The 26,427-nt window shown below is 37.1% G+C and overlaps 1 protein-coding gene across 1 annotated transcript in view; it reads right to left on the reverse strand.

Annotated features, from left to right (window-relative positions):
• Positions 1-26,427, reverse strand: part of LOC144628855 (fibroblast growth factor receptor 2-like) — a 49,880-nt gene continuing 23,453 nt past the window's right edge. The window contains exons 4-19 of the mRNA XM_078486959.1: positions 21,482-21,802; positions 21,128-21,349; positions 20,359-20,610; positions 15,348-15,620; positions 12,753-13,034; positions 12,418-12,531; positions 11,791-11,803; positions 5,961-6,151; positions 5,732-5,848; positions 4,975-5,159; positions 4,421-4,540; positions 2,878-2,954; positions 2,319-2,359; positions 1,864-1,960; positions 1,207-1,303; positions 1-756 (exon numbers count right to left, since the gene is read on the reverse strand). Of these exons, the coding sequence (XP_078343085.1) occupies positions 604-756; positions 1,207-1,303; positions 1,864-1,960; positions 2,319-2,359; positions 2,878-2,954; positions 4,421-4,540; positions 4,975-5,159; positions 5,732-5,848; positions 5,961-6,151; positions 11,791-11,803; positions 12,418-12,531; positions 12,753-13,034; positions 15,348-15,620; positions 20,359-20,610; positions 21,128-21,349; positions 21,482-21,802 (2,555 nt within the window). The 3' untranslated portion in view covers positions 1-603. The remainder of the gene's footprint in view (positions 757-1,206; positions 1,304-1,863; positions 1,961-2,318; positions 2,360-2,877; positions 2,955-4,420; positions 4,541-4,974; positions 5,160-5,731; positions 5,849-5,960; positions 6,152-11,790; positions 11,804-12,417; positions 12,532-12,752; positions 13,035-15,347; positions 15,621-20,358; positions 20,611-21,127; positions 21,350-21,481; positions 21,803-26,427) is intronic.

Genomic DNA, 26,427 nt, shown 5'->3' on the forward strand with positions numbered 1-26,427 from the left:
TAATCAATGATTTAAATGGCGTTACTGTACCAGATACCTCTTGTAAACTTAACTAAAAAATTCTACTTAAAGTTTACCTAGAAATGTAAAATTTATGTCATAAGTAACAGCTTTTGTCGTTTTTATCGAGACGAGCAGTATTATTTTCAAACATATGTCCACCAGTGGAAATATCCCTCTACTTAACATTCTTTACCTGAGACATTTTTTGACTTAATCTTAAGCACCATTTCAGGTAAAGTTTTTTTTAATGTCTGAAAGTTTTTATTAGTCTATCACAAAAAAAAACTTAGTGTCTTACTCAGTGAGTGTTTACCAAGGAAATAAATTACTATAATTATTACTACAATTATGATAATTACTATAATTACAATAGTTATATAGTTTGGTTTAAATTATCATAAAATAATAAATAATTAACTTATATTGCGCAATTATTAATTTAAAAATTTTCAATTGCGCATTACAATATAATTAAAAAATAAAAAAAGCTTAAAATTTAAAATTTAAATTCACAAGCTAAAAAAGTTTTAAATGAAAATAACTTTAAAAAAGAAAATAAAAAGGTCTTGATGGCTTTCATTTCCAGCTGTGCATGTTTACTCAGAAACGGAGACTTGACCATTTTCCCAATTTCTTTCCAGTGGAGGTAGTTTTGACTCGTTCAGTTGGAGGTTCATCTTCCGCTCCGAGATCTTCAACCTTTGAGTATTTTGTGCCGTCATATCGTCCCATGTTCATCAGTTCTGTATATGTCTGAAAAGGAAAATAATAATAAATCAATTGAATAAATTTATTAGAATATTTAGATTTTTATTTTTAATTTATTTTATAGTGTCCCCATTAAGTATTTCTTACTTCTAGTTCTATTAAGTATTTTAGCAAGCGATACTGAAATGAAGATCTTTATTCCTTCATCGCTAATATAAAAAACTTTATGCAGCATTAACCAGGATGTGATTAAAAATGTAGAAATTAACGTTCCCAAACCCAAAAGTTTGATAGCATCAAACTTAGGATTGCCTATTTTGAATCTTTTCCTTTTCCGACAGACTGACTGACTGGCCGGCCGGCTGACCGATGGACCAACTCCTAAGAGGAGAGTATTGCAGAAGACACCGAAGTTTATTTAAGCTTAAGGGGTCAATAGAGTTTCTGAGTGGCTTCAGAAGTGCATGGAATTCTGTTGACGCCAATTTTACAAACCTCTTCGCGAAGGTATGAATCCATTCTTTTTCGCAGGTTTTCAAAAGGGGAGCGGAAATCAGGGTTAAGGTTCCAGCACCTTGTTATTACATCATACCTAAAAATAAACACAACAAGGTGCAATTAAGTTGACTTTTGCCTATAGGAATTTTTAAATTCCTATAGCCTTAAAAGGCTAGTACACCAATAACATTTCTTAGTAGCTAATAATTGCATAAACATAAAAAAGTCTTTGTTCAAGCCTAGTGGTTGTATAGGCCGGAGCTTATCCTAGTTTCTGTAGCATTAAGTGAAGGAGTTCAACAACATGCAGGGTTACCCCCAGCATTAAATTCACTTGTACCCACTTATAAACCTGGGTGGAGAGAGGCACAGTGGCAATAAAGTGACTTAATTGCTCAAGAACACAACACAAAGAGCCTGGCTAGGGCTCGAGCCCAGAAGACTCAATCCAGACTCCAGCAAGCTAACCATTAGGTCATTGCGCGTCTCAAAACTAAATTAAAGGATAGCACATATATAAAAAAGAAAACAGTTTTAGTTAATTTTATGCTGCGAAAATCAAGAATATTTAACTTTTTAAGTTTCAAAGGCAATGTGTGCAGAACATGGTCTATCATCGAATAGTCTGATGAAACAATCAGATTTAAAACCTACAATTTGTCATCAATATGTTCAGGCTTTGGCATTTGATATCCATTTAAGACTTCTGCAACCACCTTGCCTTCCGACCATCCAGGATATGGAATTCCCCCTGTCAAGGAATACAGGTGTGTTCTTAACTTTTTTTGCATGTTGGTGAAAAGATTACTACTCGTTTTAAGTTATACATAAGTTTTAACTCTACCCTACTTAGAGTTTGATTTTGAAGATGTTTAGTTCTTCTTGCTATTAATTAATATTGGTTCATATGGTGTAATCGCCCAAGTGAGTTCTGAAAAGAAATGCTGTTAGTAGCCGAATGAGTTCTCCCAACAGGAGTCGAACCAGGGAGCCAAGTTCTGTACACTGGTGAGACATTTTACCACTGAGCAGCAAAAAAAGACTCATGGGAGTAACATTATGATGATGATGATGATGATGATGACTATAAAAACAAGTTTTTAACTTACCAATGGTGAATATCTCATACAGCACAACTCCGTATGACCACCTGTGGATTTAGTGATAATGCAGATGAGAGGGAATACTTGTGTAGTATGTACACAAGACAGAAAGTGTGTAATTTAGTACTATAACAATGGTTTGTAAGAAGAGTAATTCAGCTAGTGTCTTAAAAAAAGAAAACTACAATATTATGGGTTTTCTTGTGTTCTTTCAAACTCCTGTGCAGTTCATTGACTTGATGGTAAAACCACTCTAAAATTCCTGGTCTAATTTGCTTAAAAAGTTCTTTAATTTACAATTTTAGATAAAATTATAAATAATTGTTAGTAATATTATAATTCGCTCATGACTTTCATTCCTGGGGTCTGGCCAGGACTGAATACCAACTTTTGATTGGTTTAAATACTTATCACAATCATAGTCGATTATCTAATCTAGTCTTGATTCTAAATTCAGCTTTCGACCTTAGCTATTTTCTTTTAGGTAGTCATAAAAAGTGTCATTCTTATCATTTGCAGACAGCAAGATCAACTGCAGCACAACAATGGAATGTATTATACATACACATCACTTTGGGATGAAAGTTCAGCAAAATTCCCTGACAGAATCTCTGGTGCAGTCCATTTAATTGGCATGCAGCCCTGTGAACACAATCAGTAAGAAAGACTGATATCGAGGAAGTAAAAGGAGCTAAACGACGGATGGCACATCTGAAAGATTAACCTAACTTTTTGAAGTCGGTCGTTCACAATCCCTCCTAATTTTCCCTATCCTTTACCTTCCTCATTGCTTTTTTGGTTTCGAACTATCGGTATATCGCTCATGTTTTAGGTTCTTAGTTAACGGTTGGTTTGAGGTTTCCATTAAACTGAAGTACAATTTTGAATGAATTAAAATATTGTAACATAACTCCCCTAATGGTTGGCGCTCGCCTCCGAGTCGAACGGCTCGGGTTCGAGGCCTGGCCGGGGCGCTGCGTTGTGTTCTTGGGCAAGACACTTTACTCTCACAGTGCCTCTCTCCACCCAGGTGTATAAATGGGTACCGGCGAATTTACTGCTGGGGGGTAACCCTGTGATGGACTAGCATCCCATCCAGGGGGGAGTAGCAATACTCCTAGTCGCTTAATGCTACGAAAACCGGGATAAGCTCCGGCCTGTATGGGCCACTAGGCTCGAAGCAGACTTTTTTTTTTTTTTTTTAACATAACTCCCTTATTTTCATATCAAGTTACCAAACTTTTTTTAAAATACAATATGACATTGCAGCAAGACTTTGCAATGTGTTCTTAGGTGAGACACTTTACTCTCACAGTGCCTCTTTCCACCCAGGTGTATATATGACTGTGTACTGGTGATAATGCTTGGAGGTAACCGTGAAGTGGAGTAGCATGTGTAGGTGGGTGGGAGGGGGGGGGGTGTAGTGGTGATAATGCTGGGAAGTAACCGTGTAGTGGGTTAGCATGCCATCCCGGGAGGGGGGGGGAGAGTAGAAATACTCCTAGTCCTTAATGCTATAGAAACCCCGATAAGCTCTGGCAGTATGGACCACTTGTCCCAATACAGTTAATCTTGTTTCCCGAGAATCTCAATGTTTCCTCAGGCTAAAACAAAATTAACTGGTTTCCCGAGGGACCAGTCATTAAGTGATTTATTACATAGCATAACGAAGACATCAGAAGATTCACATGCAAAGGCAATCATCAGTCAACATTAGCAGGCAATAGTGCACTGTTACCCTCTGACGTCATAGATTTTGCAATGTTGCCCGCTCAGAGACTTTTTTGGCGGAAAACAGTTTTATTGTTAGATGTTATGTGAAGTTGAGGTAGCCAATGAAAGTGCATGTTGTTGGGGAAAAAATTCCAGCTACATAACAATTCATATTACTAAGCATTATTGCTTTCATTGGCATTATAGGATTCGATATAAAATTTAACAGAGCTTGATACAAATCTGCCACAACACAGGTGACCTTTTCAGTGCAAGCCGTTTGAATGCTGACATCACTGTTTACATACACTGCATTTAGAAATTCACCCAACTAATTAAGTTGCAACATTTACAAATATTGTTTTATGGCTGTGTAAAGTTATTGACCACTCTACCTTTTTGGCATTTCCGTGCCCATACTTGAAATCTTGATAAGCCAGTCCAAAGTCAGTCACCTTGCAAACATAGTTGTCATCGACAAGTACATTTCGAGCTGCCAGATCTCGATGGATTATCTGCAAAAATATTCTTACATTTTGCATTTTGAATATGATTTCACTTATCATGTAGTGATATTTCTGTATGTCTTTTCAAATAAATGTAATACAACCAGGCATATAGGGATATCTTGTCATGATTACAGAATGTTGACAACTCGAACTCTTGAAAAGGTATAACATTGTAATCCAGGAATAGGAGTCAAATTATTTAAAACTATAGAAAAATTGCAATAGCTACAATAAACATATTGAAAAGTTGACTGAAGGCAGATGAGAGCTACAGCGTTTGCTTGAGCAGTACCAAAATATTACTGAATTCTAAGTACCACAAGTGGGAGTCTTATAGCTCATTTAATTGACAAATTCATATTGAGTAGGAATTTAAAAAGCGTTGCAGAGTCTTTGGAGAAACTTTATCAGACTCTAATTTCTGTGACTTGTTTGCTCACCCCTCTTGATCCAAGGAATACCATACCAGCAGCGATTTGTTTGGCAAATAACACTAGGTCATATATTTCCAGCTCTGGAACACTTCCCTGTCCGAGGTGATACTTATCATGAACTCCACGGCTCTTCCTCAAATAACCCAGCAAGTCACCACACGCCAAGTACTCCATGACCAGAATTGGATGAACTGGAAGCAGAGAATGAGCATTTTAAATATAAGTTACAATCCACTGAATTTGTGACAATTAACACTGTCATTTACTGGTACCTTATCTTGGGAAATGTGAGGCAAATGGTGAGTTAACTGGAATTTGGATTGAGCTGAGTTCAAGCCCCACAAAAAAAAAATGTGTTGCATTCTTGCACAGGCAAGACACTTTAATCTCACGTTACAGTCACTGTGCCACTTCTTGGGAGTGTAAAGGAGTACTGACAAATTATTAGGCTAGGGCAAGCCGACACTCCATGTTGCTTCATGTCACAAAAAATGGAGGCATGCACCAGCATTGTTGAGTTGTGTTGTTCAAGATTCCAACATAAATACACACTGTCAATTTTAATGGTATGCTGAAAGAAAAGCTTGCCAGTTTTGGTTGCCATCTAGTGATGGCAAGATATCAACCTCCGTTAACTTAACATTCCTTCCCAAGCAATAACTTCCCACTTAGCTTGTTGCTAAACTTATAGCCCGAGCACCTATACATAAAAAAAAATCATTAAACGTTTACCAATCTCTGAACAATTATAGCAGCCGATTACCTTGGGTTGTAACACAGCCAATAAATGTAACAATGTTTGACTGAGGTTTTTCTCCAAGAAGTTTTCCAAGCTCTATTTCTCTCATCAGAGATTTTCTTCCATCTTCCCCAGCAGTGGCTACAATATAATACAAATATAACAAGTTGATTTGCATTTACATCTTTCTCATTAACTTTGATTGCATCTGAAAATGTTCACAAGTAATTTAAAACAATTCAAATGATGTTACGTGTAAAGCATTTTGCAGCAACTGTCCGATTTCCAGGCTTCCCATCTGGTTCACTCAAAAGTGCTCTCCAGACTGCTCCAAATGCCCCTCTGCCAATGACATCTTGAAGTAGTATGCGGTCAACAGCAATCTCCCATTCATCCACTTCAACATTCTGCAACTCCATCTCAACTGCTTGCTCTTGATCAGGACTAAACAATTTAAAAACATCAACACTGTCAAAATTACCAAAGGGTATGGCATACCCCTAGTGACCAATCAAAAGAAATTCATAAAACTATTCTGCAAAATTTACCGGTAGAGCATACGTTACAATTGCCACCAATAGTTTTTATTATTATGATAATCATTACTTGTTGTTATCGACTTTTAACTTATCAACATCTATTTCTTGTAGAAAACCTCTCCAATTAGTTTGCATCCTCTATAGTACACTCAACAAAATTACTCGTTTCTGATTGGCAGTGCAATTAATCCCAACTTGATTAATGGTTTTCCATTTGATTGGTTGATTATTTCTTCATTTATTTCTTCAATTTGAGATGCATGCAGTCGATGTCCATAATCATACAAAAAAGAACGAGACCAATATCCAGCTATCTTCACCAAACACTATTGGTCAATAAAGGATTAATTATCTATGGCATAGAGAACACCACTTTTCTTGATGACACAGCAAGAAATCCCGAGCTGCAAGAAAGCCCAATCTAAGGTAGCCAAAAACAGAGCACAATTTGGTTCATCTTGCCCAATCATGGTGCTAGCTGTATAATAAACCTGCTTATCGGTGCATTAAAATGTATATGGCAGTTTCCACTTGAGTGTTGAAAGTAATTCGACGCATTTGCTTTGGTTTTGCATAATTTTATTTCTGCACTTAATTAGTAGTAGCACCAATTTCTCATCCAATCAGAAATCCCACCATCTACATGTATTTGCTTCAAGGTTTGATTGGTTCACAGCTGGATTTATCTGTCCTTGATTAGCCAGAGTGATTTAACTTTGATGTTGGTTTTACAACACTCAATTGGAAACATGCTCTGTACAAATGTAAAAGTGATCTGCATGTAATTTTAGTAGAATAAAAAACAAGTTAATATGGAACTTACAATTTCGCCATAGCTGAATATTCCCAATGAAAAATATGAACAAACATAACAAAATCAGGTTTAATATTTGCAGTAGACCCAGGTAAAGAGAGGTTAAGTACTAGTTGGGTTAAATTATATATAAAAACGTGTACACTTGGATAAGGAGTAACTCAAAACAACAAGTTTAAAAAAAGATAATTACTTTGCCCAATACAGTTTTTTTTTTTTTTTTTTGCAACACAACTTTATTGACAGCAAAAGTCCATTTACAACACAATAATATTCCTAAAAATAAAACTAAATCGAAATAATGAATTAAATTAAACAATTTACAGCACTTACGACAACTAACTTAATTTAACACAATACTTAACAGGAAAAAAAAAAACCTATATACATTTACAATCGTAGTTAACGACACTACTACTGTGATTTTTTTTTCTTTTTTTCTTTTTTTTTCTAATATTAAATTTTACTCCTCCACAAAAAACAAACATTTCTAAATTTTAATTCGATTCGGAAACAGTGGATGAAGAGCCACTCCATGGGTTTGCCACTGGAAATACTCTTTTCTTTGTCTAATGTCTTGTTTTATTCATTTATTTATTTATTTATTGACTATTTTTTTAAAAAAAAAATCTAGGCAGAACAAGAAACTTAGATAAAATGCTGTTATTCAGTTGGTGTTTTTACCTGCTCTGTGATGTTTACAAATGTACCAGACAATGGCAAATATGACAATGCAACCGGAGATGGGTCCAACAATGTAGTACCACTCTACAGCTGGCCTGGCCCTGGCAATGTCACTTGACTTGAAGCCTTTAACAGTAATATACAAGACTTCAATTTTATAGTTTCTATAATTTTAGTTATTGTTTATTCTCGGGTAGAAGGCATGGAGGCCACATGGTTGAGCCCTGGCCAGGATTGCATTGTGTTCTTGGGCAAGACACTTGACTCTCAGAGTGCCTTTCTCCACCCAGGTATATAAATGGGACTAGTGAATTTGATGTTGCAAGTAACCCCGCAATATGCACTAGCATTTCATCCAGGAGGCTAGGAGTAAAAATGTGCCTTAAAGTGCCTATGAAGTAAAAAATACTTTTACATTTTTTTGTAGCTTGTTATATGTACTTTTCGAAATGCCCAAAAGCGAATAGTGTTAAAGAAAGAAAAATCCGAGTTTTTGCCGCCTAAAGTTCAAATTTGACGTCTGAAAAGTGGGGCCATTTTGCGCGCGGCCAAAACGATCATATTACAAGGTCGTGACGTAGGAAATTGTTTAGACGAGTCGAGCGCAATGGCGGATAAGAGAAGTGTGAGTGCAAGAGGTACCCAATGCGTGCTCGGTGGCCCCAATAAAACCAATTGCCAGGACAAAACAAGTACAGCGAGAGTATCGATGCATTATCTACACAAAAACTAAACTTTGCGGCAGAAATGGAGTCGGTTTTTGCTAATTCACGGCGACGATGTCCCACAAATCAGCCCCCAGCTCATTTTGACGAAAGCTGCAACGATGGTCTTCGATAAAGCGTTGGCGGCAATTTATTCAGACAGTGGTAACCATGTCCAGCTAGAGGTATCTAATCCAAGGGGCTATTGCCACAAGAAACACTACTCGTCAAACTTTGCTCTTGTCTCTCGCGATCGGAAAGCACATTAAATTTTGTATTTATGCACTTAGCTTTAATATATTTGTAGATTTGTTTCGATTTCTCAAAGCACACCACGACTCGCGCGAGAATATATGAAGTAAATGAATCATACAATAAATGTAACGGCAATTAAAGGCGCCCCAAGTTATTTATTTATTTTTTTATTTATTTATTTATTTTGCCACACAAACATGATTAATGAAGCTATCCGGTAAATCGAGGTTATTGCTTCCTTTCTGGGCACCATTTTGATTTTTCGTTTATAGTGCAAACTACAGCACCTGAATACACTTTATTTTTGACACCCACGAATGCCACGTAGAATAATTATTATATAATAGAAACTGAATGTATCTGAAATATTTACAATATGCATGCTGTTAAAGAAAGCAGTCTATACTAACACATGTAAATGTAAATATAAAGTAGGCCCTGGCCCTGGTCAAAGATTGTATACCTGTCTTATTGAATGAAAGCTTTGTTACTCTCATTTGATTAATACACAAGTTCCATCAGTTTACAACACACATATAGTGAGACTGAAGTATAGCAACTAATAGTGTTGATGGAATGCTAGCCCATAGCAGATAACCCCCAGCATATGAGGATAGTAGGAGGTAGCAAGGCGCGACAGGCCGCACAATCTCTACCGGTGTGAAACATTTGAGAACCTTTTATGTTCATCCAGTTAAGTTTTTATATCCACCTATGACCGTTAGATGGATCGAAAATGGTGCGTTCTGATTGGTCCTTGCCAGTCCAATCAGGTTGCTGTAGGTTCGATCTGTTTGGTTTCAAAGCTTGCATTGTGTTTTCTAAAAGGTTATAATTTAAAAAATTCTACGTTTAAAATGGCATCCTGTTAAAATGCACAGGCATATTTCTGTTATACGCGTTCTTAAGGTGCTTTCTTCCAAAGATTGAAGAAATGTGTATTATAGTTTGCGTGTATTTAGGCGTAGAAGTGTTGTACAGTACAACAGTTTGACTGTGTTAATTAAGTTCACTGGTAGAATAGGGCTCTGTCTGGAAAACATAATCAGTAGGAGGTAGCAAGGCGTGACAGGCCGCACAATCTCTACCGGTGTGAAACATTTGAGAACCTTTTATATTCTTGCTCTAACGAGCATATATATCTTCTCAAGATTTTCCTCTCTTAAAAGATATGATAGGTGGATCTTTAAAAATCTGTAAGATTTTTTAGAAAGCCAATTCTTTCTTGTCATGTATTCAATGTTTTTTCCACGGTGTAGATATGTTATTAGGGACGGACCATTATTTTTCTGGAGGGGGGGGATGGAAAATCTCTCTCTGCAAACTTTTTTTTTTATCTATGCACCTCTGCAAACAATTTTTTTCTAACAACACCTTCCTGCAAACAATTTTTTTTCGATCTTTTTTAATCACGATCTGATACAAAAAGGAGGTTCGCTTTTGCTGTCATCAATCATTATTTAATTCAATATTTTATGGTGGCGACCAATAAACACCTCTGAACTCACCTTTTACGTTTTCTGAGACGTACACTACGAAGATTGGCGGCAGTAAAAAGCGAAACTGCTGCTTGAACGTTGAAAGGATAATTAGTGCCAGGCCAACACGGACTCCCCGCGTGGTTTATGTAAAAAATTTAACAACTCAACACTGTCAAAATTACTACAGGGTATATTGGCAAATTAAATTAAAACAATATTACAACTAACTCAGTGATTCTGTGTCCAATTAATGTCGCATTTTCTAAGAAGTTTTACTTAAAAACATCTAAATAAACAGACGCAAAAACCACACAGTATATGACATAAAGGGGGGAACACCGCTCTGTGGTCGGCGTGACAGACAAACTTCTGTTGCGTCCCAAAATCTAAACTTATCTCCTCAGCGGTAAAACCCACGCTGCATCAGATAAGTCGGCAAGGCAAAAAGCTTACGCGCCCTAGAAGTCTAACTCTAAACGGCACTACGAGCTGACCATCATGCTAGAGTGTAGACAGTTGTGACTTGTCAAGCCTTACTTATCACCCCAGCACTATGACTCCGCATTAAATACCAATTTAACAAGAAGAGGCATTAGAGCGCAAAGTATAAGCGCCACTAAAATAGCAAAAACAAAGCTTGGGAAAGTCGCTGCGAGACTAAAGGTGAACCCCCCGGTTTATTCAAATAATTACAACAACAATCAAGCCTCCAAAGGGAGGGAGGGTGGGAGTTACAAATTTCAAACTAAGTCACAGTTACACAAGCAATACAGCTATTGAATGATGCTAAAGTTCATTCTATAAACTCTTATAGCCAGACGGTTGTCTGGATTGAGGCCAATGGCAAATTGTGTACCATAGAAAGTAAGGATCTCATGCAGGCTTAAACAAGACATGAATAGGGATATTTAAAAGACTAGCCATACACAATGCATGATATAATTGTGCTAGACAGTATTGCAACATTTATACGTAAACGGCTATTGTGCACATGCATACAGGTCCATTGTGTTACATTACACAATCAAAATATACAGTAACGACCCAGCAGGGGCCACGAGCATCTCGCTCTTTTAACTGCGCTTTAACGTTTGGCCTTAAAAACCTATTCATTTTGTCAAAGCAAAATTAGTTTTCCAAAATAAGAATATATTACAGTTTATCCTTTATTGATCGCTTCTGATTGGATTGCTTCTTTCAAAGATTTCTGATGTTGACTTCAAGTCTTCTGAAGATTTTTCAAGTTGATCTACAACCTGAAGTAGTCCGAAGATATACCAAGGAGTTCTAAAGCTAACTGTTGTGAATGGTCTTGATTTGTACTACAGAAATATGCTTCTTGTGATTTTGTTGAATATACTATCAATAAAAAAATCCACACATCCTCATACAATTTACATTTACCAGTAATAGGCCATGATCGTTCCTCGAAAACCAGGGAGGGAAGTAGTTAGGGAAAAGCGTTTCCCTGAATACTTAATGTATGTTACTCTCTTTACTTTCTTCACTTCACTTCCCTTCACTTCTCTTCACATTCTTTACTTAATATAAAATGAGCTGCATGTGATTTTAGTAGAATAAAAAAGCAAGTAACAATTCAACTTACAATTTGGCCATAGCTGAATATTCCCAATGAAAAAATAATGAAAAATACGAAAGTTAACAAGAGACAAACAAACATATTAATATCAGGATTTAAAATAATTATGTTAGTAGTACATGTATCCTAAATACTAGGTTGGTGGAATTCACTAAAAAAATGTGAACTGAGATTATTAGAAGCGACTCGAAACAACCCAGTTACAAAAAAAAGAACTATAAATGATAATGATGATAATGATGACGAGGAAGAGGATGACGGGGAAAAGGATGATGATGATGATGACGATGATTATGATGACGATGACGATAATAATTAATAGTTATTTTGCCCAATACATACCCAATACATTTTATTACAGAAGGACATCCATGTGCTAAAATCTGGAATGGGCAATTTGATGGAGCTTAATTGGCTAGCAACAATTTATTCCTTGTGCTAAGGAGTTATTAAAGAGTGTTTTACAGATGCACATGTAATAAAAATTGGATCCGTGACTTTATGATGTACCTCATGGCAATATAGTAAGCCAAAATTGACTATATCATATTTTTTTTTAAAAACAACAACAACAACAATCTTAGCAGAACAGAAAACTTCCATAAAACGCTGTAATTCAGTTGGTGTTTTTACCTGCCCTGTGACGTTTACAGATGTACCAGCCAATGGCAAATATGACAATGCAACCAGACATGGGTCCAACAATGTAATACCACTCAATGGCAGACGTGGCACTGGCAGTGGAGCCTGAGTAGAGAACCTTTGGTATAAATAAATGTAAAAGACTATTTATTCCCGCCACCCAGATGTTTAAATGGGTACTGGTTGGTAAGAGTGCTGTTGGTAACCCTGCAATGGACTAGCATTCCATCCAATAGGGAGTAGAAATACTCTCAGTCCTCCGGCCTGGTGGGCAGTTAGGCTCAAACGCAGACTTTACCTTTCCACAACAGGAGAAGTCACCTTACCCTTGATATTGATCTTCACAGTAGAGCGGGCCACAATGCCTGGTCTGTTATGTGCTTCACAAGAATATTCACCACTATCACCTTCCACAACTTCCGCAATAAAAAGTTTGCTCAGTTTGTCATTTACTTGAGTATCAATCTGTGCTCTTGGGCTTACTGGGTCACCATCTTTCTTCCATTTGATCTTCACTGTTGCTTCATTGACTCGGCATGTTAAGCTGAGCTCATCTCCTGCTGTAAGTGTTGGATATGGATTTGGACCAACTTCTGCAGTGGGTTTTTCTTTTAAGGAAAACACAATAAGTAAAAGGCAAAGATTAAAAGAATATTCTTTGGTTGTTACCTTTTTAACAACAAAAAATAGATGGTCGTGGTCGTGTGGTGTTGTTATTCAGTATTGACCGTGGTGCTGCTTATGATGATGATGAACAAATAAAATTATTAGGAGTCAGGCAATATTGATGAGAATCTTAATTTTGCGGGACATGTAAGCAGACCTATGTACTAGACCTAGTCAAAAAGTAGCAATACTTGTGCACCTGTGTAATTTAATACCTTAACGCCGAGTTATGTTACGGGATACCTAGAGTTCAGTAATGGACTCAGGACATCTTCAAGCCTCAAAGCATTCAAGGCACAAATAGGTATCATAGTCCTTTCAAGTCACATAGATAACAACAGTACTTGCTGAAAACTTTCAGCACACGGTCATATATTGCTGCCCAGATAACATGAGTTCCATAACAAACTCATCAACCAAGTAAGTAAGACTGGATAATCCAGCACAAAGTCAATATGCTGCCCTCAGATAACGTGAGTTCCATAAGGAACTCGCCACGCAAGTTAGTCTGGATAATCCTGCACGAAGTCAATATAACTGCCCTCAGAAAACGTGAGCTCCTTAAGGAACTCACAACCCAGGTAAGTACGACAGATTAATCTAGAATGAGGTCAATATGCTTCTCTCAGATATCATGAGTTCACTAAGCAACTCACCACCCAAGATAGACAGAATAATCTAGCATGAGGTCAATATTCTGCCTTCAGATACCGTAGAATTCCGGTTATAAGCCCTGGGCTTATACAACTTCGTAAGGGGTTTAGGGTGGGCTTATAAGCAGAGGGGCTTATATCTGGGAGGGCTTATAAGCGGAATGAAAAAAACGTTTCAAAACAAGCCACGGGAGTGTTGATCGAAATACGTTTTTTAGTTAAAAACGCATAATAAAGCAACATTTAGCCCTACTCATAACAGTCATCTGGAAGAGGGGGGCTTATATCCGGGGGGGCTTATAATCGGATGTATTTTTTTGTTTCCAGGATGATGGGCTTATAACCGGAGGGGCTTATAAGCGGGGGGGCTTATAACCGGAAGTTTACGGTAACATGAGTTTCATAAGGAACTCACCATCCAAGACATAATAATCTACCAGGAAGTTAATATGCTGCCCTCAGATAACAAGAGTTCTGTAAGAAACTCACAACCCAAGTAAGACATAATAATCTAGCACGAGGTCAATACGCTGCCCTGAGGTAACATGAGGTCCATAAGAAACGCACCAGCCATGTAGCACAGAATAATCTAGCACGAAGTCAATATGCTGCCCTCAGATAACATGAGTTCCACAACGAACTCACCGCCCGCGTAAGACAGAATAATCCAGCACGAGGTCAATATGCTGCCCTAAGATAACATGAGTTCCAGAAGGAACTCACCACCCAAAGTAAGACAGAATAATCCAGCACAAGGTCAATATGCTGCTTTCAGATAACACGAGTTCCATAAGGAACTCACGAGCCAAGTAAGTAAGACAGAATAATCTAGCAGGAGGTCAATATGCTGCTTTCAGATAACATGGGTTCCATAAGGAACTCACGAGCCAAGTAAGTAAGACAGAATAATCTAGCACGAGGTCAATATGCTGCTTTCAGATAACATGAGTTCCATAAGGAACTCACAAGCCAAGTAAGTAAGACAGAATAATCCAGCACGAGGTCAATATGCTGCTTTCAGATAACCTGAGTTCCATAAAGAACTCACCAACCAAGTAAGCAAGACAGAATAATCCAGCATAAGGTCAATATGCTGCCCTCAAATAATTAACAGAGTTCCATAACGAACTACTCACCCAAGACAGAATAGTCCAGCACAAGGCCAATATGCTGCCCTCACATAACATGAGTTCTATAAGGAACTCACGAGCCAAGTAAGTAAGACAGAATAATCTAGCAGGAGGTCATTATGCTGCCCTCAGATAACATGAGTTTCGCAAAGAACTCACCAACCAAGTAAGCAAGACAGAATAATCCAGCATGAGGTCAATATGCTGCCCTCAGATAATTAACAGAGTTCCATAACGAACTACTCACCCAAGACAGAATAGTCCAGCACAAGGCCAATATGCTGTCCTCACATAACGTGAGTGCCATAAGGAACTCACCACCCAAGTAAGACAGTATAACCCAGCACAAGGTCAATATGCTGCCCTCATATGTTATGTGGTGGGTGGTGGATGGTGGTTGTGATGACCATGAATGATGATCAAAGATAGATGTGACAGTGATGCAGTTTTTTTTTTTTTTTTTTGTGCTTACCAAAAACATGAAGAGATGCAGAGGAAGTTGTTGTATTTGCTTTGTTTGTCGCTGTGCACGTATAGGTTCCTTCCATGTCTTTTGTTGTGTTTGACAACTCCAGGAATGATCCTTCACGGAAATTGGTTTGATTGACTGCAGATGGAAGGTCCCCACCATTGAAATTCCAGGACAGTTTTGGCTTTGGAATACCTCTGGCTTTGCAGGTGAAGTTGGCTGGGTAGCCTTCAGGAACAGACTTGTTTCTTGGAGGCTCATAAATCTGAGGAGAGACTTTTGACGAAAAGCAATCTTTTCAACTGAGGTTCTTATATTAGCTATGGCAATCAAAAGATTACAGTCATAACTGAATACTTGGGAATCCCATTATTAGTTTTGTTTACAACTTAACCCATTCATATGCATGTAGGTCACTTTTCAAGTACAAGGTGATATTTCATGACATAAAATTATTAAAAAAAATTATTAATTTCAATTTTGACTACTTGATTTGACAAAAAGCAGTGAAAAATTCAGAAACAACCCCTTAAATTAAAGTACCGTTTTTGCAACTAAGCGTGAACACTCGTCATGAAAAAAATGTTCTAACTGGGTATCAAACGTTGCATGATCCGTCATCAAACTTCAAGATTTGAAAGGTGGTTAGGTGAAGTTGTACTGGTGATAAATAAATTTTATTTCACAGCCAAAACTCTTTAAAATGTCTTTTGCTGGCTCAGAACAAACTCTTCTGCAGTTCAGTTATCAGAAAGGGCTTTGCTTAGCTAAATCATCAGAATAAGACACTATAAAAAATACAAAACTTTTATGATTAGCTAGCTATAAACATGTGGCGTGATGCAAGTCTGGCTCTGTCAGCTTCGTGCAAAATTAATTTTCCAAACAGATCTGTAAACCATCCAGGTTCATCCTGTTTAAGAATGCAGAATACTTGAAATCAAAGGTTAAGTCTCACAAAAATCTGAAAAATGCCTTAATTGCTGAAAAAAATTTGAACAAATTTCTGCCGGCATGAACTTATTTATGACAGTTCACTTTTGACAGTCTTTTGTGATCACTCATGCAAAACACCGAATCATGACGAATCATGCAACGTTTGATACCCATTAAGAGTTAGAACATGTTATTTCATGATGGGTGTTCACGCTTAGATGCAACAGACAGGTTATGGCCCCTCAAAAGTAAAGACCTGATTTTACTCACTTGGTCCAACAGACAATATTGTGCACTTTGAACGAGCTACGCGCGCGCTGCCCCTTGAAACCATGAATTAAAAATGAAAACTGGGGAATTGGATGACGCATTTTAAGATTTTTAATTTGATTAGCTTAGTGGTCATTGAATATCAGCCATTATGCCAACAAACATGGTTGACAAAAATTGTCTTCAGGTCTTTTCTACAAAATAAAAATTAGCAAGATGTACTGATGTCTCATGGTTGTTTGTATAGGTAATCACATAATTTCGAGTGCAATTTGGGATAAATAAGCACAAGTAAATATTTCAAAGGCTAACAAAATTGCACAAGCCCGTAGGGCGAGTGCAATTTGTAGTCTTTGAAAAATTTACGAGTGCTTATTTATCCCAAATTGCACGAGAAAAATCATGTGATTACTTATTAATAATATTCATGAAAAAATTGCGAGAAAATAACATGCGCAAATCTCGTACAAAAACAATTTATTCAAACTCGGCAAATATCATCACGCGTTCATTCAAAACAAGGTCAAAGCCCAAACAATGTACAGGTTCCTCAATGTTTTAAAAGTTTTTTAGTCGAAAAATCTGGCTAAACAGTCAAACGAATTGTCTGAATAAAAGATTCTGGGTTTTACCTCTTCCAGAGATTTCCTTCTGCTTCTACTTGTCGAGCGCTTTCAACTCGACGGCCAGCCAAGTGAAGCTGTTTCGCTTTTCATTTCAACACTTCCTTGGACGAAAAAATTCTCTGTCTTGTTCAACAGAAAGCCTATAAGTTCTGTTCTCTAAGTACAGTGTCTTTCCAGCTTTGTAAGCATAACTTTGAGGCTTTCTGGTCCATAATCTTCGAAAATGTGTTGGTTGTTTTTGAATTCGGCGTAAATAAATTTGCTCAAGCAAATCGTGAAGCTTAGTCGGCTTGTAGTTTCGATTTCGTCGGCAATTTCCTTCTTAGGAAACCAGTAATTCCAAAACGAGAACCAAAAACCAGTGCTTTTCAGTGCTATGGTATTTAGAGCTGTCTTCTTGTCCTCTACTGTGCTCAAAACGGCAGCCATTTTTTTTTACTCGCATCTCGAAGCAGATCCAAACTTCGCGCCATTCAAATCGCGTGGAAGCGTTTGATTGGCCCTCTGTGGCTGCCTTTGTTTATGAACCAATCAAGATGCCGCGTTTGTTTCTTTTTTCTGCACTGAATTTCCTCATTTCTGCACTGAATTTCATCATTTCTGCATCGAATTTCCTAATCAAAAGCCCTCTGGGCTTAGTGTCTTGTGACTCTTTTCAGAGTTTAATTTATTTGAAAATAGACCGCTTTTCACGTCTATTTATTGCTTGTAAAGATATCGAAAATTAAAAAGCGTGCATCTAACATAAAGAAACATTTAGACTCCTCACCCCTAAAATTTAAACTTAAACTAAACCTACTTTTGTCGCTCGATAAAAGTTGTGACATTCAAAACACGATATACGAAACTCTTGATTCACTTGTCAATTCAGAAACCTTTGTCGTGAATGCTTGCGCTGAACTTCACGATTTCACAGCTAAAGATAAAAACAAAGGTTTATTCCAACTACAAAAGGTTCTCACGCGAAAGGCTTAAAATCCAACTAAAAAATATATATAAGATTTGGGACCTAAAAGACAACAACACCGAATTTTCGATCAAGTGGTCCATTGTCAGGAGAGCAAGCGCTTACAGGGGAAACCCGTCACGCTGCAATTTGTGTCTGACGGAGAAGCTCTGCATACTATCAGCTGACAGATACACCTTCTTGAACAAAAGATCTGAGCTTGTTACCAAGTGCAGGCACGAAAACAAGTACTACACGGCCAATCAGAGACAGGATCGTTCCAACCGTCCTCCATGAACGTAGTTTAAATTGTATTTCACCGCATCTAACGACACAGTCTGATGATCGCTTCGTGCGTTAAACTCTGAGTAACTGTCCGTGAAGTTTCTATCTTTAATTATTGTATAAGATTACGTGCTTAAAGTTTTGAAATCGATGCCTTAATAGTATCCATTCCGATCACAATCACGGTAATTAAGCGTCCATTTTGATTCATACTTATTGATCGTTGCTATTTCTGTCAGGCGGATAATGTTTGTACTTATTATTGTCACGCGACTTGTTTCCGACACCTTATCAAAAGCGATTTTTCCAAGCAGCCGAAAGTAGGCTTGACTTAAATTCAAAGTACACTCCAGCATGTAGCCGTTGAACAGTTATAGGACTCCGATAACAGCACAAAAAGAATACAGACACACAGATTCATAAGCATTTATCTGTCACAGATAATTCTTAAATATCTTAAAAAGGTCAACAAAGTCACAGATTCTCCTTTGTTGTTTTGTGTCTGTGACTGATAAGAACGTTTTCAGCCTCACGTTTCAATAAACTCACGCACACTACCAAGCAAAGTTTCATGGTTGACCTTTCGCGTGTGTCTTCGAGTAATACTCAAATTGAAGACACACAAGGAAAATAATGTCCACGGGATCAGTTGTTTTGAACTAGTTTAATCAGCACAAATTCTAACTTGCCTAAGCTAGCTAGTCAACTGAAGTCAAGGCACACACGTGGTTCGACTACTACGGTCTATTACATCTTTGAAATCGGATCTAATCAAAAATGGAAACGGCAAAAAAAGGTTCTCCTGACATATTGTCGGTCGACATACCTACAGTTCTGTAAGGCGCAATCCTGTTTAAGACATGCTTTTCCCCTATATTGCTGTACCAAAATCATAAAACACATTGTTCTCACGAAACGGTAGCTATTATCAGATTGGCTAATATGACTAGAATGGTGGGAATCTCGTGTGATTGCTTTTATCACTAAGAAAAACAAACAAAAAGCTTAAAAATAAACGCAACTGTCAGTGTAAACAGCATCTGCAGACCTCTCAAGTCTCACGATTTTGTCCTGAGACTCACGGTTTTCACTTCAATCTCACGACGAGAAACAGAAATCTCACGAAAAAACAGAGTAACAAGTCATTTGATTAGCGCCTGGTTTTAGGACTCTTTTAGTTATTTTTGTCCGTCAGTTGATCAATCTCCCGGTTTTTACTGAAATCTCCAGATTTTTTTACCTCAATCTCTAGATTTCCAGTGCTTTGAGGTTGAGAAGTCTGCATCTGTTTTGTTTAAATCTGATGATCGCATTTTTCGGCATTTACTAAAAAAAAACGAAAATTTTGACATGGCGGGAAAAATATTGACATGGCGGGAAAATTCCGCGGCCTCAGAAAGCAAATACGCATGGAATGCACCTTGTCCCCTGTAGTATTATCTTGTGTCGTCTTGACTACGTCATGACGTCACAAGACAAAAACTGCATTTCTCTAAGCCAATCAGATTCAAAAAATTTTTTTGATGTATATTATTAGGAATAAAACAATAATTTCACTCATGCTGGTTGAATGAGATGATTATAGCCAACTCATACCTATACTCAAAATGGAATAACTAATTATCTAGAGTATAAGGTGTAAATGGCAAAAATTAATACTGATTTCTTTGAAATGTTAATTAAAACAAAAAGCCTGATAAAAATAATGCCTTTTAAATAAGAAAAAAAACATGTACTGTGATGGAATTTAACAGTAGTCCTGACGGTAAATTTGTTAAAATGTTTAATAATTTATTAGTAATGAAAGGTGAACATGTGAGAAAACTATACTGATGCCATCCCTTGATTTACAAAGTCTGCCAGACCTTTGTATGTCTGAATCAGAACTGTTGAGTGACTGTATGATGGGAAACCATAGTTTCAATTTTAAGGATTCACACGAGTGCCTTACCAGTTACATCAATCCAAAAAGTGGTCCAAGTTTTTCCTGCCTTGTTTGCAGCTGTACATCCATACAAGCCTGCATGCTTGAATGTCATGCGATCTACCGTGAATGTGTTACTGTTGTTGTTACCAAGATCCACACCATTCTTAGTCCAGTTGATTTGTAGTGGATGATCACCTCTCACAATGCACTCCATAATAAACGTGGAGTTTAATGCAACAGAACGATTCCTGAGTTCAGGATTCAGTTTAGGTGGAACTTGAAAAGCAAAAAAATTAAAGTGAAAATTTGATGTTTAATTTCCAGCCTCCTCCCAGTATGTTCCTCCATTATTGACTCTTTAAAACACAGCATAGAGTGAAATGGGGTTCAATGTTTTCCACCCATCTATGGTTTCAAGTTCACCTTATCTACATGTACCTTACTCATTATGACATTACAACCCATCAATACAGAGCAGATTATTATTAAAACCTAGCAATGGTATATTGCAATTCCTGAGTTTTGATTGGTTAAAAGGCAATGGTATATGAGCTCATATACCATTGACCACAACTATGGTAGCCGATACGTGTTAACAAGAACAGCTGAGGAGCTCAAATATTGCAACTCTTTAGGTGTTTTTAATAAAATAATTATTCCACTCATGCTTGTTTGGATATGAGATAGTTATAGCCAATGCAACTTGGTGCTCCGCATCTCGTCGGCTATTTACCATCTCATATCCAATGCATACTCATGGAATAATTTATTGTTAAATATATTCAACACTTACTGTTAACATTAACATATTTGCTTTCAGTGTAAAAACCAGCGGCATTGCTCGCATTACAGGTGTAACTTCCCTTATCGTCACTTGTTACATCTGTTAAGAGCAAAGTTCTGTTCATCTCATTAATATTGGGCAGAGGTTTTTTATTTTTTATCCAGGATAATTGTGGTTCAGGTAAACCCTGAACAATTTCGCAAGTCAAGTTGCCACTTTCTCCTTCTCGTATTTTGAAAATGTAATGTGCAACATTTCAACGAAATTGATAGAAAATTGTTCTATTGCTATTTCAGATTAGGATCATTACCATTTGAAGTAGTAATTATCATCAAAACTGCTTTTATTAAAATGATCACTTACTTAGTTCACACAATGCCTGAGCACCTTCGTCATCTTTTTGACAGTCAACTTTAAGCTTTCCATCAGTGCGCTCACAGGATGCCAGTTCAGATTCATCTCCAGTGCAGGCTACGTCAGACATAACAAAAGGAATTGCATCCTCACCCTTGACATCTGATCCAATAAATTCAGCCACGGCTCCTTTGAAGCCAAGTTGTCGGCAAATGACTTCTGCATCATCAATATTCCATTTATTACGACAGATCTTTCCCCATTTCCCCTTGTAAAATACTTCCACTCTTCCACCATATTCCATATTTGCACCATTTAAGCGCACAGGAACTTGAATGTGGAATTAAATAAAAAAGCTAGGTTAGTACCAGTAAATTGGTTTAACTTAAAAGCCTCAAGTGTTTTAAGGTTATTGCATGACAGGAAAAAAAGAACTACATTGACTTCGCCTTCACAATTTTTTTTAACAAATGGCTTTCTTATTATTTTCTCACTAGTCTTGCTAACATGTTTAATAAGTTAATATTTGTTTACTTTAATAATTATTGGTTTATTTTTCTAATGGGTTCTTGCACCTGTTCATGATTAGCTGTCCTGGTCAGAGTCATCCACATTACCCATTACTGTCAAGCACACCCTTGCAAAATGGATTTCTAGCTTTCTGTCATTGTCTGGAAATTTCTAGAAATTTCTAGAATTTGACAGCTCTCTACCAGAATTGAGTTCCAGCTTTTTTCTAGAAAAGATTTTTCTAGTGTTTGGAAGCTTAAGATTCTTTCAAAAGCTGGAAATAGCTTGAAAAAAGCCACTTCTTCTTTGTGATACCAGAAATTGACAGCTTTTCCAGGTTTCATATCTATCAGAAAACTGGAAAAAACTAGAAGGTGTTTACTTAAAGGAGTAAAAATAACAAATTTACTTGAATTTCCAGCTTTTTCCAAATACTTTAAACAAAACTCAGCTATAAGTTCAGTAACTAAACCACTCAACAAGACATGTATTTCCAGTTCAAATTACCTACTTTATTTAGTCATTCCTTGTGTGCATTTCCATGTCGAAGCCAAGAATAAGTCTACACAGTCAAGCATTGTTGTTAAAAGATTTTAGTTTACCTGTCTAGCATACAGCTATTCAGAATATTCCACAACATTACGCTTACCACAAATTTACAAGCCCGAGTATTCTTAACCCTTCTGCTCCTTTCATTCGGTCGAACCAGACTTGAAGTTATTATAGAGCACTTGTTTAATACGAAAGGAGAATGATGTTATCGCAGTGTCAAACTTCGGCATAATGACGAATTAGTTTGCTTTTGATCTCGTTCACCTTTCAAAGGTTAAAACTGTTCCACTGACTCTCAAATAAGAACGGCCATTCTTGGCTCAATACTTCTGATACTAATTCACGTCTGTCGATCGAACAAATGACTTGCAGTGATTCATAATGAAGTTCCCAACAACTTGTTGACGAACAAAATGCTTGAAGATACAACATAACATTAGGAAATGTTGCAAAAAATAGTTTGTTGCAGATACATCATACATTTCCTTCTCAGGAGAATCAGTTCTGTTTGATAAACTTTTGCCAAGAGCCGCCATGTTTTCGTACACAAGCGCGAGTCACGTGGTTAAAAACGGCCTAGTTCCCAGGTTTTTTCTACTTGCTGTAAACAAACATGGCGGCGTTTGATTGCGGCCACCAAATGAATGCGACAAACGGATAAACCAAACTTTAAAAGTACCTTACAGAACTTAGAATTTATTTCTTAGTTAAAGAAATTAGTGTTATGTCTTTTGCCTAAATGTGCAAGGCTAAATCAAGGAGAAGGCCCTACGTGTTGGACCGTGGTTCTTCATTACTGCTCAACGAACGAAAAATTTCACACGTTGGATGGCAGCCAATCCCAAAGAAGCGGCTTTGTTTCGGACATGTATCTGGCACCTTTTTCTTTATAGAAGTGATAGCTGTGATCAAACGTTCCGCCAAATTTGAATTTGGAATACTGACGCGCTTTCAGTTAGGTATTCATTTCAACTCGTTTTCTGCACGGATGTGATTGGAGATCTTTATCTCTTCATCGTGTTTTTCTTCTCTTTAAGTCATGTCAAGTTTGTCAAAATACGAATACGTTGTTGTTCACTTGGGAATTTGGGGAATGGAAGTTTAATTGTCTATAAAGATCATCTCAACATCAAAGAAGGAGATGCATGCTCACTTCAGATCAGGGAACCCATCCAGTGACCAAAAGATCAGTCATATTCGAAGGAATATTTTGGGAGTATTCGGTGAGTACGTGTACTTGCAATTTCTTTAGGTCTAGAACTAGAAGACAAAGTTTCATTTTGGGGTGCGTGAAGTTGTCTGTTTGTCCATACTTGAAGTGAGCGTGCAAACGCCACGTGGCCTGCATGGCCGCATCTCGAGACAGTTTATTAACGTTTACTTAATGTTTCACTCACGAGGCTGAGTTATACATAATTCTTCACTTCACGTTCCATAAAAGCTTTATTCACCAAACTTTGTTTTTTCCCCACAATTTCATTTGCAAAACAACTGACATTCTGTTGAATGATGACACCAAACAAATGGCTGAAATGATAAACTTAATCAGGGAAAGGAATTATAGAGGTTTATATCTTGCAGGACCTATGCAAAATTCCTGTTTCTTTTCTTGTCAGTTTGAATTTAAAGGAAAGCTCAAATTTACAGGCTACAAACGAATTTAGCTTCTGCTTATCTGGACTCCATAATGCATCATGTAGTTCCCATGTAGTTACAGTAATACTACCTGTATCCCTATTAAGGTCGCGGGGGATACCTACTGCATGAATAAATTCATGAAGCAAAATTTTGCTTGACCTGCATCTTTTAAAACGCTTATTTCTAGGCTGTTATGGGTGCGATTAAGCTCAAATTTTACAGAGACATAAAGAAATGATAAAAGATATGTATGTCTTCTTTTATTTGGTAGATTGTACTTAACGGCGACGTAATAGCCACGTTAGTGTCAAACTGGGAAGAACATGATTTCGGTGGCAGAGTTTGTGGAACGACTAGGAGACAGCACACTGTGATCTAGTCAAAAACTTATCAGTCAATATCTCTAGAGTGTCATAACAGAAGCGGATTTTTTAATTTAAAATTTGCCAGCAAGTTGTGGCGGTTTAAATGCGCAAATTTTAATTTAATGCCTTCTACCTCTTTCTAAAAGCGCTCTTTTAAAATTCCGCCTCTGTTATGACACACTACAGTATCCATAGTTTACCTATCTGCAGTGGCAAGTCATGAAGGTCTGTATCCGCGCTGTATTCTCTGCCACAAAATTGTCGGAAAAGTCCAAACTTTGAGATTTCCGAAGGTATCCCGAACAAAACACGATCAGTTTCAAAAGGAGAGATGTAATTATGGTAATTATATTCCACGCTTTTATGGTGAGAACAATGCGTTTTTACGAAGGACACGATTGTTTATGCCGAATATTATTGTGATTACTCTGAGTTGCAGAAACATTCAAATTTGAATAAAAATTAGCTCATAGACTTCCTACAATCTATAATTAATAAACGTATAACGCCAAGTGTTGTTTTAAACTGGTTAAAATATCAAAGAAACAGGGATTTATTTTTTCAGTTAAAAAAATCACGCGCACGCACCCATATTTTTATCCAGTCATGAATATCTCGTAAAGTTGTCGATGTCAGTCGTTGCACTTCGTGCATACGCTTTAAATAAATGCATAATGATGAGCCTTAGGTGTCCCCCGCGACCTTAAGTGGTGGCAAATAGAAGTTTTGTCTTTGATAGTCTTGTAATTGATTGATAATACACATGCATCAACATTAATTTTCATTTGGCTTTTTTTTTCAGGGACTATCGAAGAAAGCATTGCTAGGATCAACCAGGTCATTAGTGAGGAAGGACCTTAGTCTGCTTCTTCAAAATAAGAAAACAGCTTCAAGGCAAAGAACAAGAATGGACAATAAGAGAGCAACATAGAAAAGAGCTATAAGAAACTCTCTCTTCTATTTTAAGTAGAAATAAATCCAGTTTGTGTTGGCAAAAAGGTGGCTGCATGGTGTTTTTGTTGGCATGTTAAGAACAAGACAGTTTTTAATTGCGATGGTATTTAAAGGGACCTGAAGCTATTTTACATCCTGCTGGAAAAATGCTGGTAAAAGCTGGAATTATTCTGGAAACATCTGGAATTTTGTAGAAAAAACTGGAAATGAATATTTTTCTGCACCTGCAATCATTATGTTCTTTGCTAGAATTTTCTAGAAAAATCTGGAAAACTGCATATTTAAAAAGCTGGAAAAAGCTGGAAAAACCCTGATTTCGTGCCAGATTAAGATTTCTGGAAAAAGCTGGCAAATTCTGGCCTAATTAGCATGTTTCATTAACATTCTAGAATTTTCTAGAATTTTCCAGAAAATAAAACTGGTTAATTCTAGAAATTTCTAGGATATTTTTCTAGAATATTTCTAGAAAAATTCTAGAAATTCCTAGAATATTCCAGATTTGTTTTGCAAGGGCAAAGCCATGAAAATACTGAAATATTTCCCAACACATCCTTTTACATTAAACCAACTTTCTTACCCATGCAAATAATCGATCTTGTATCGTAGAGGACCTGCCAAGGGGGAATCCCGTATCACTTGTCTAAATTTAAAAATGTTCTGTGTCGTTGTTTTATCGCACTTCCCATCACTGTTGGGAGTTGAATTGAAGGAAAATTGCTTGTCCTTGTCGGAATTTAAGATTTTCCAAAAGGGTTGTCGTTTATCACGAGTTTATTTCATGTGCTGTTGCTACTTTTTGGACCGTGTTGCTTGTCAATATTGACCCTGGCGAGGCCTCATCTCAGGGCCTGGTTATTGATTAGTGTTGGTTTAATATAACACACTGGATTAACGTCAACTACCAATAGTCATTTTTATCAGATCTGACCAACATTT

Source organism: Oculina patagonica, chromosome 10, assembly GCF_052425735.1.
Source record: "Oculina patagonica isolate OP01 chromosome 10, crgOcupat, whole genome shotgun sequence".
In the NCBI taxonomy this organism is placed as follows: Eukaryota; Metazoa; Cnidaria; class Anthozoa; order Scleractinia; family Oculinidae; genus Oculina; species Oculina patagonica.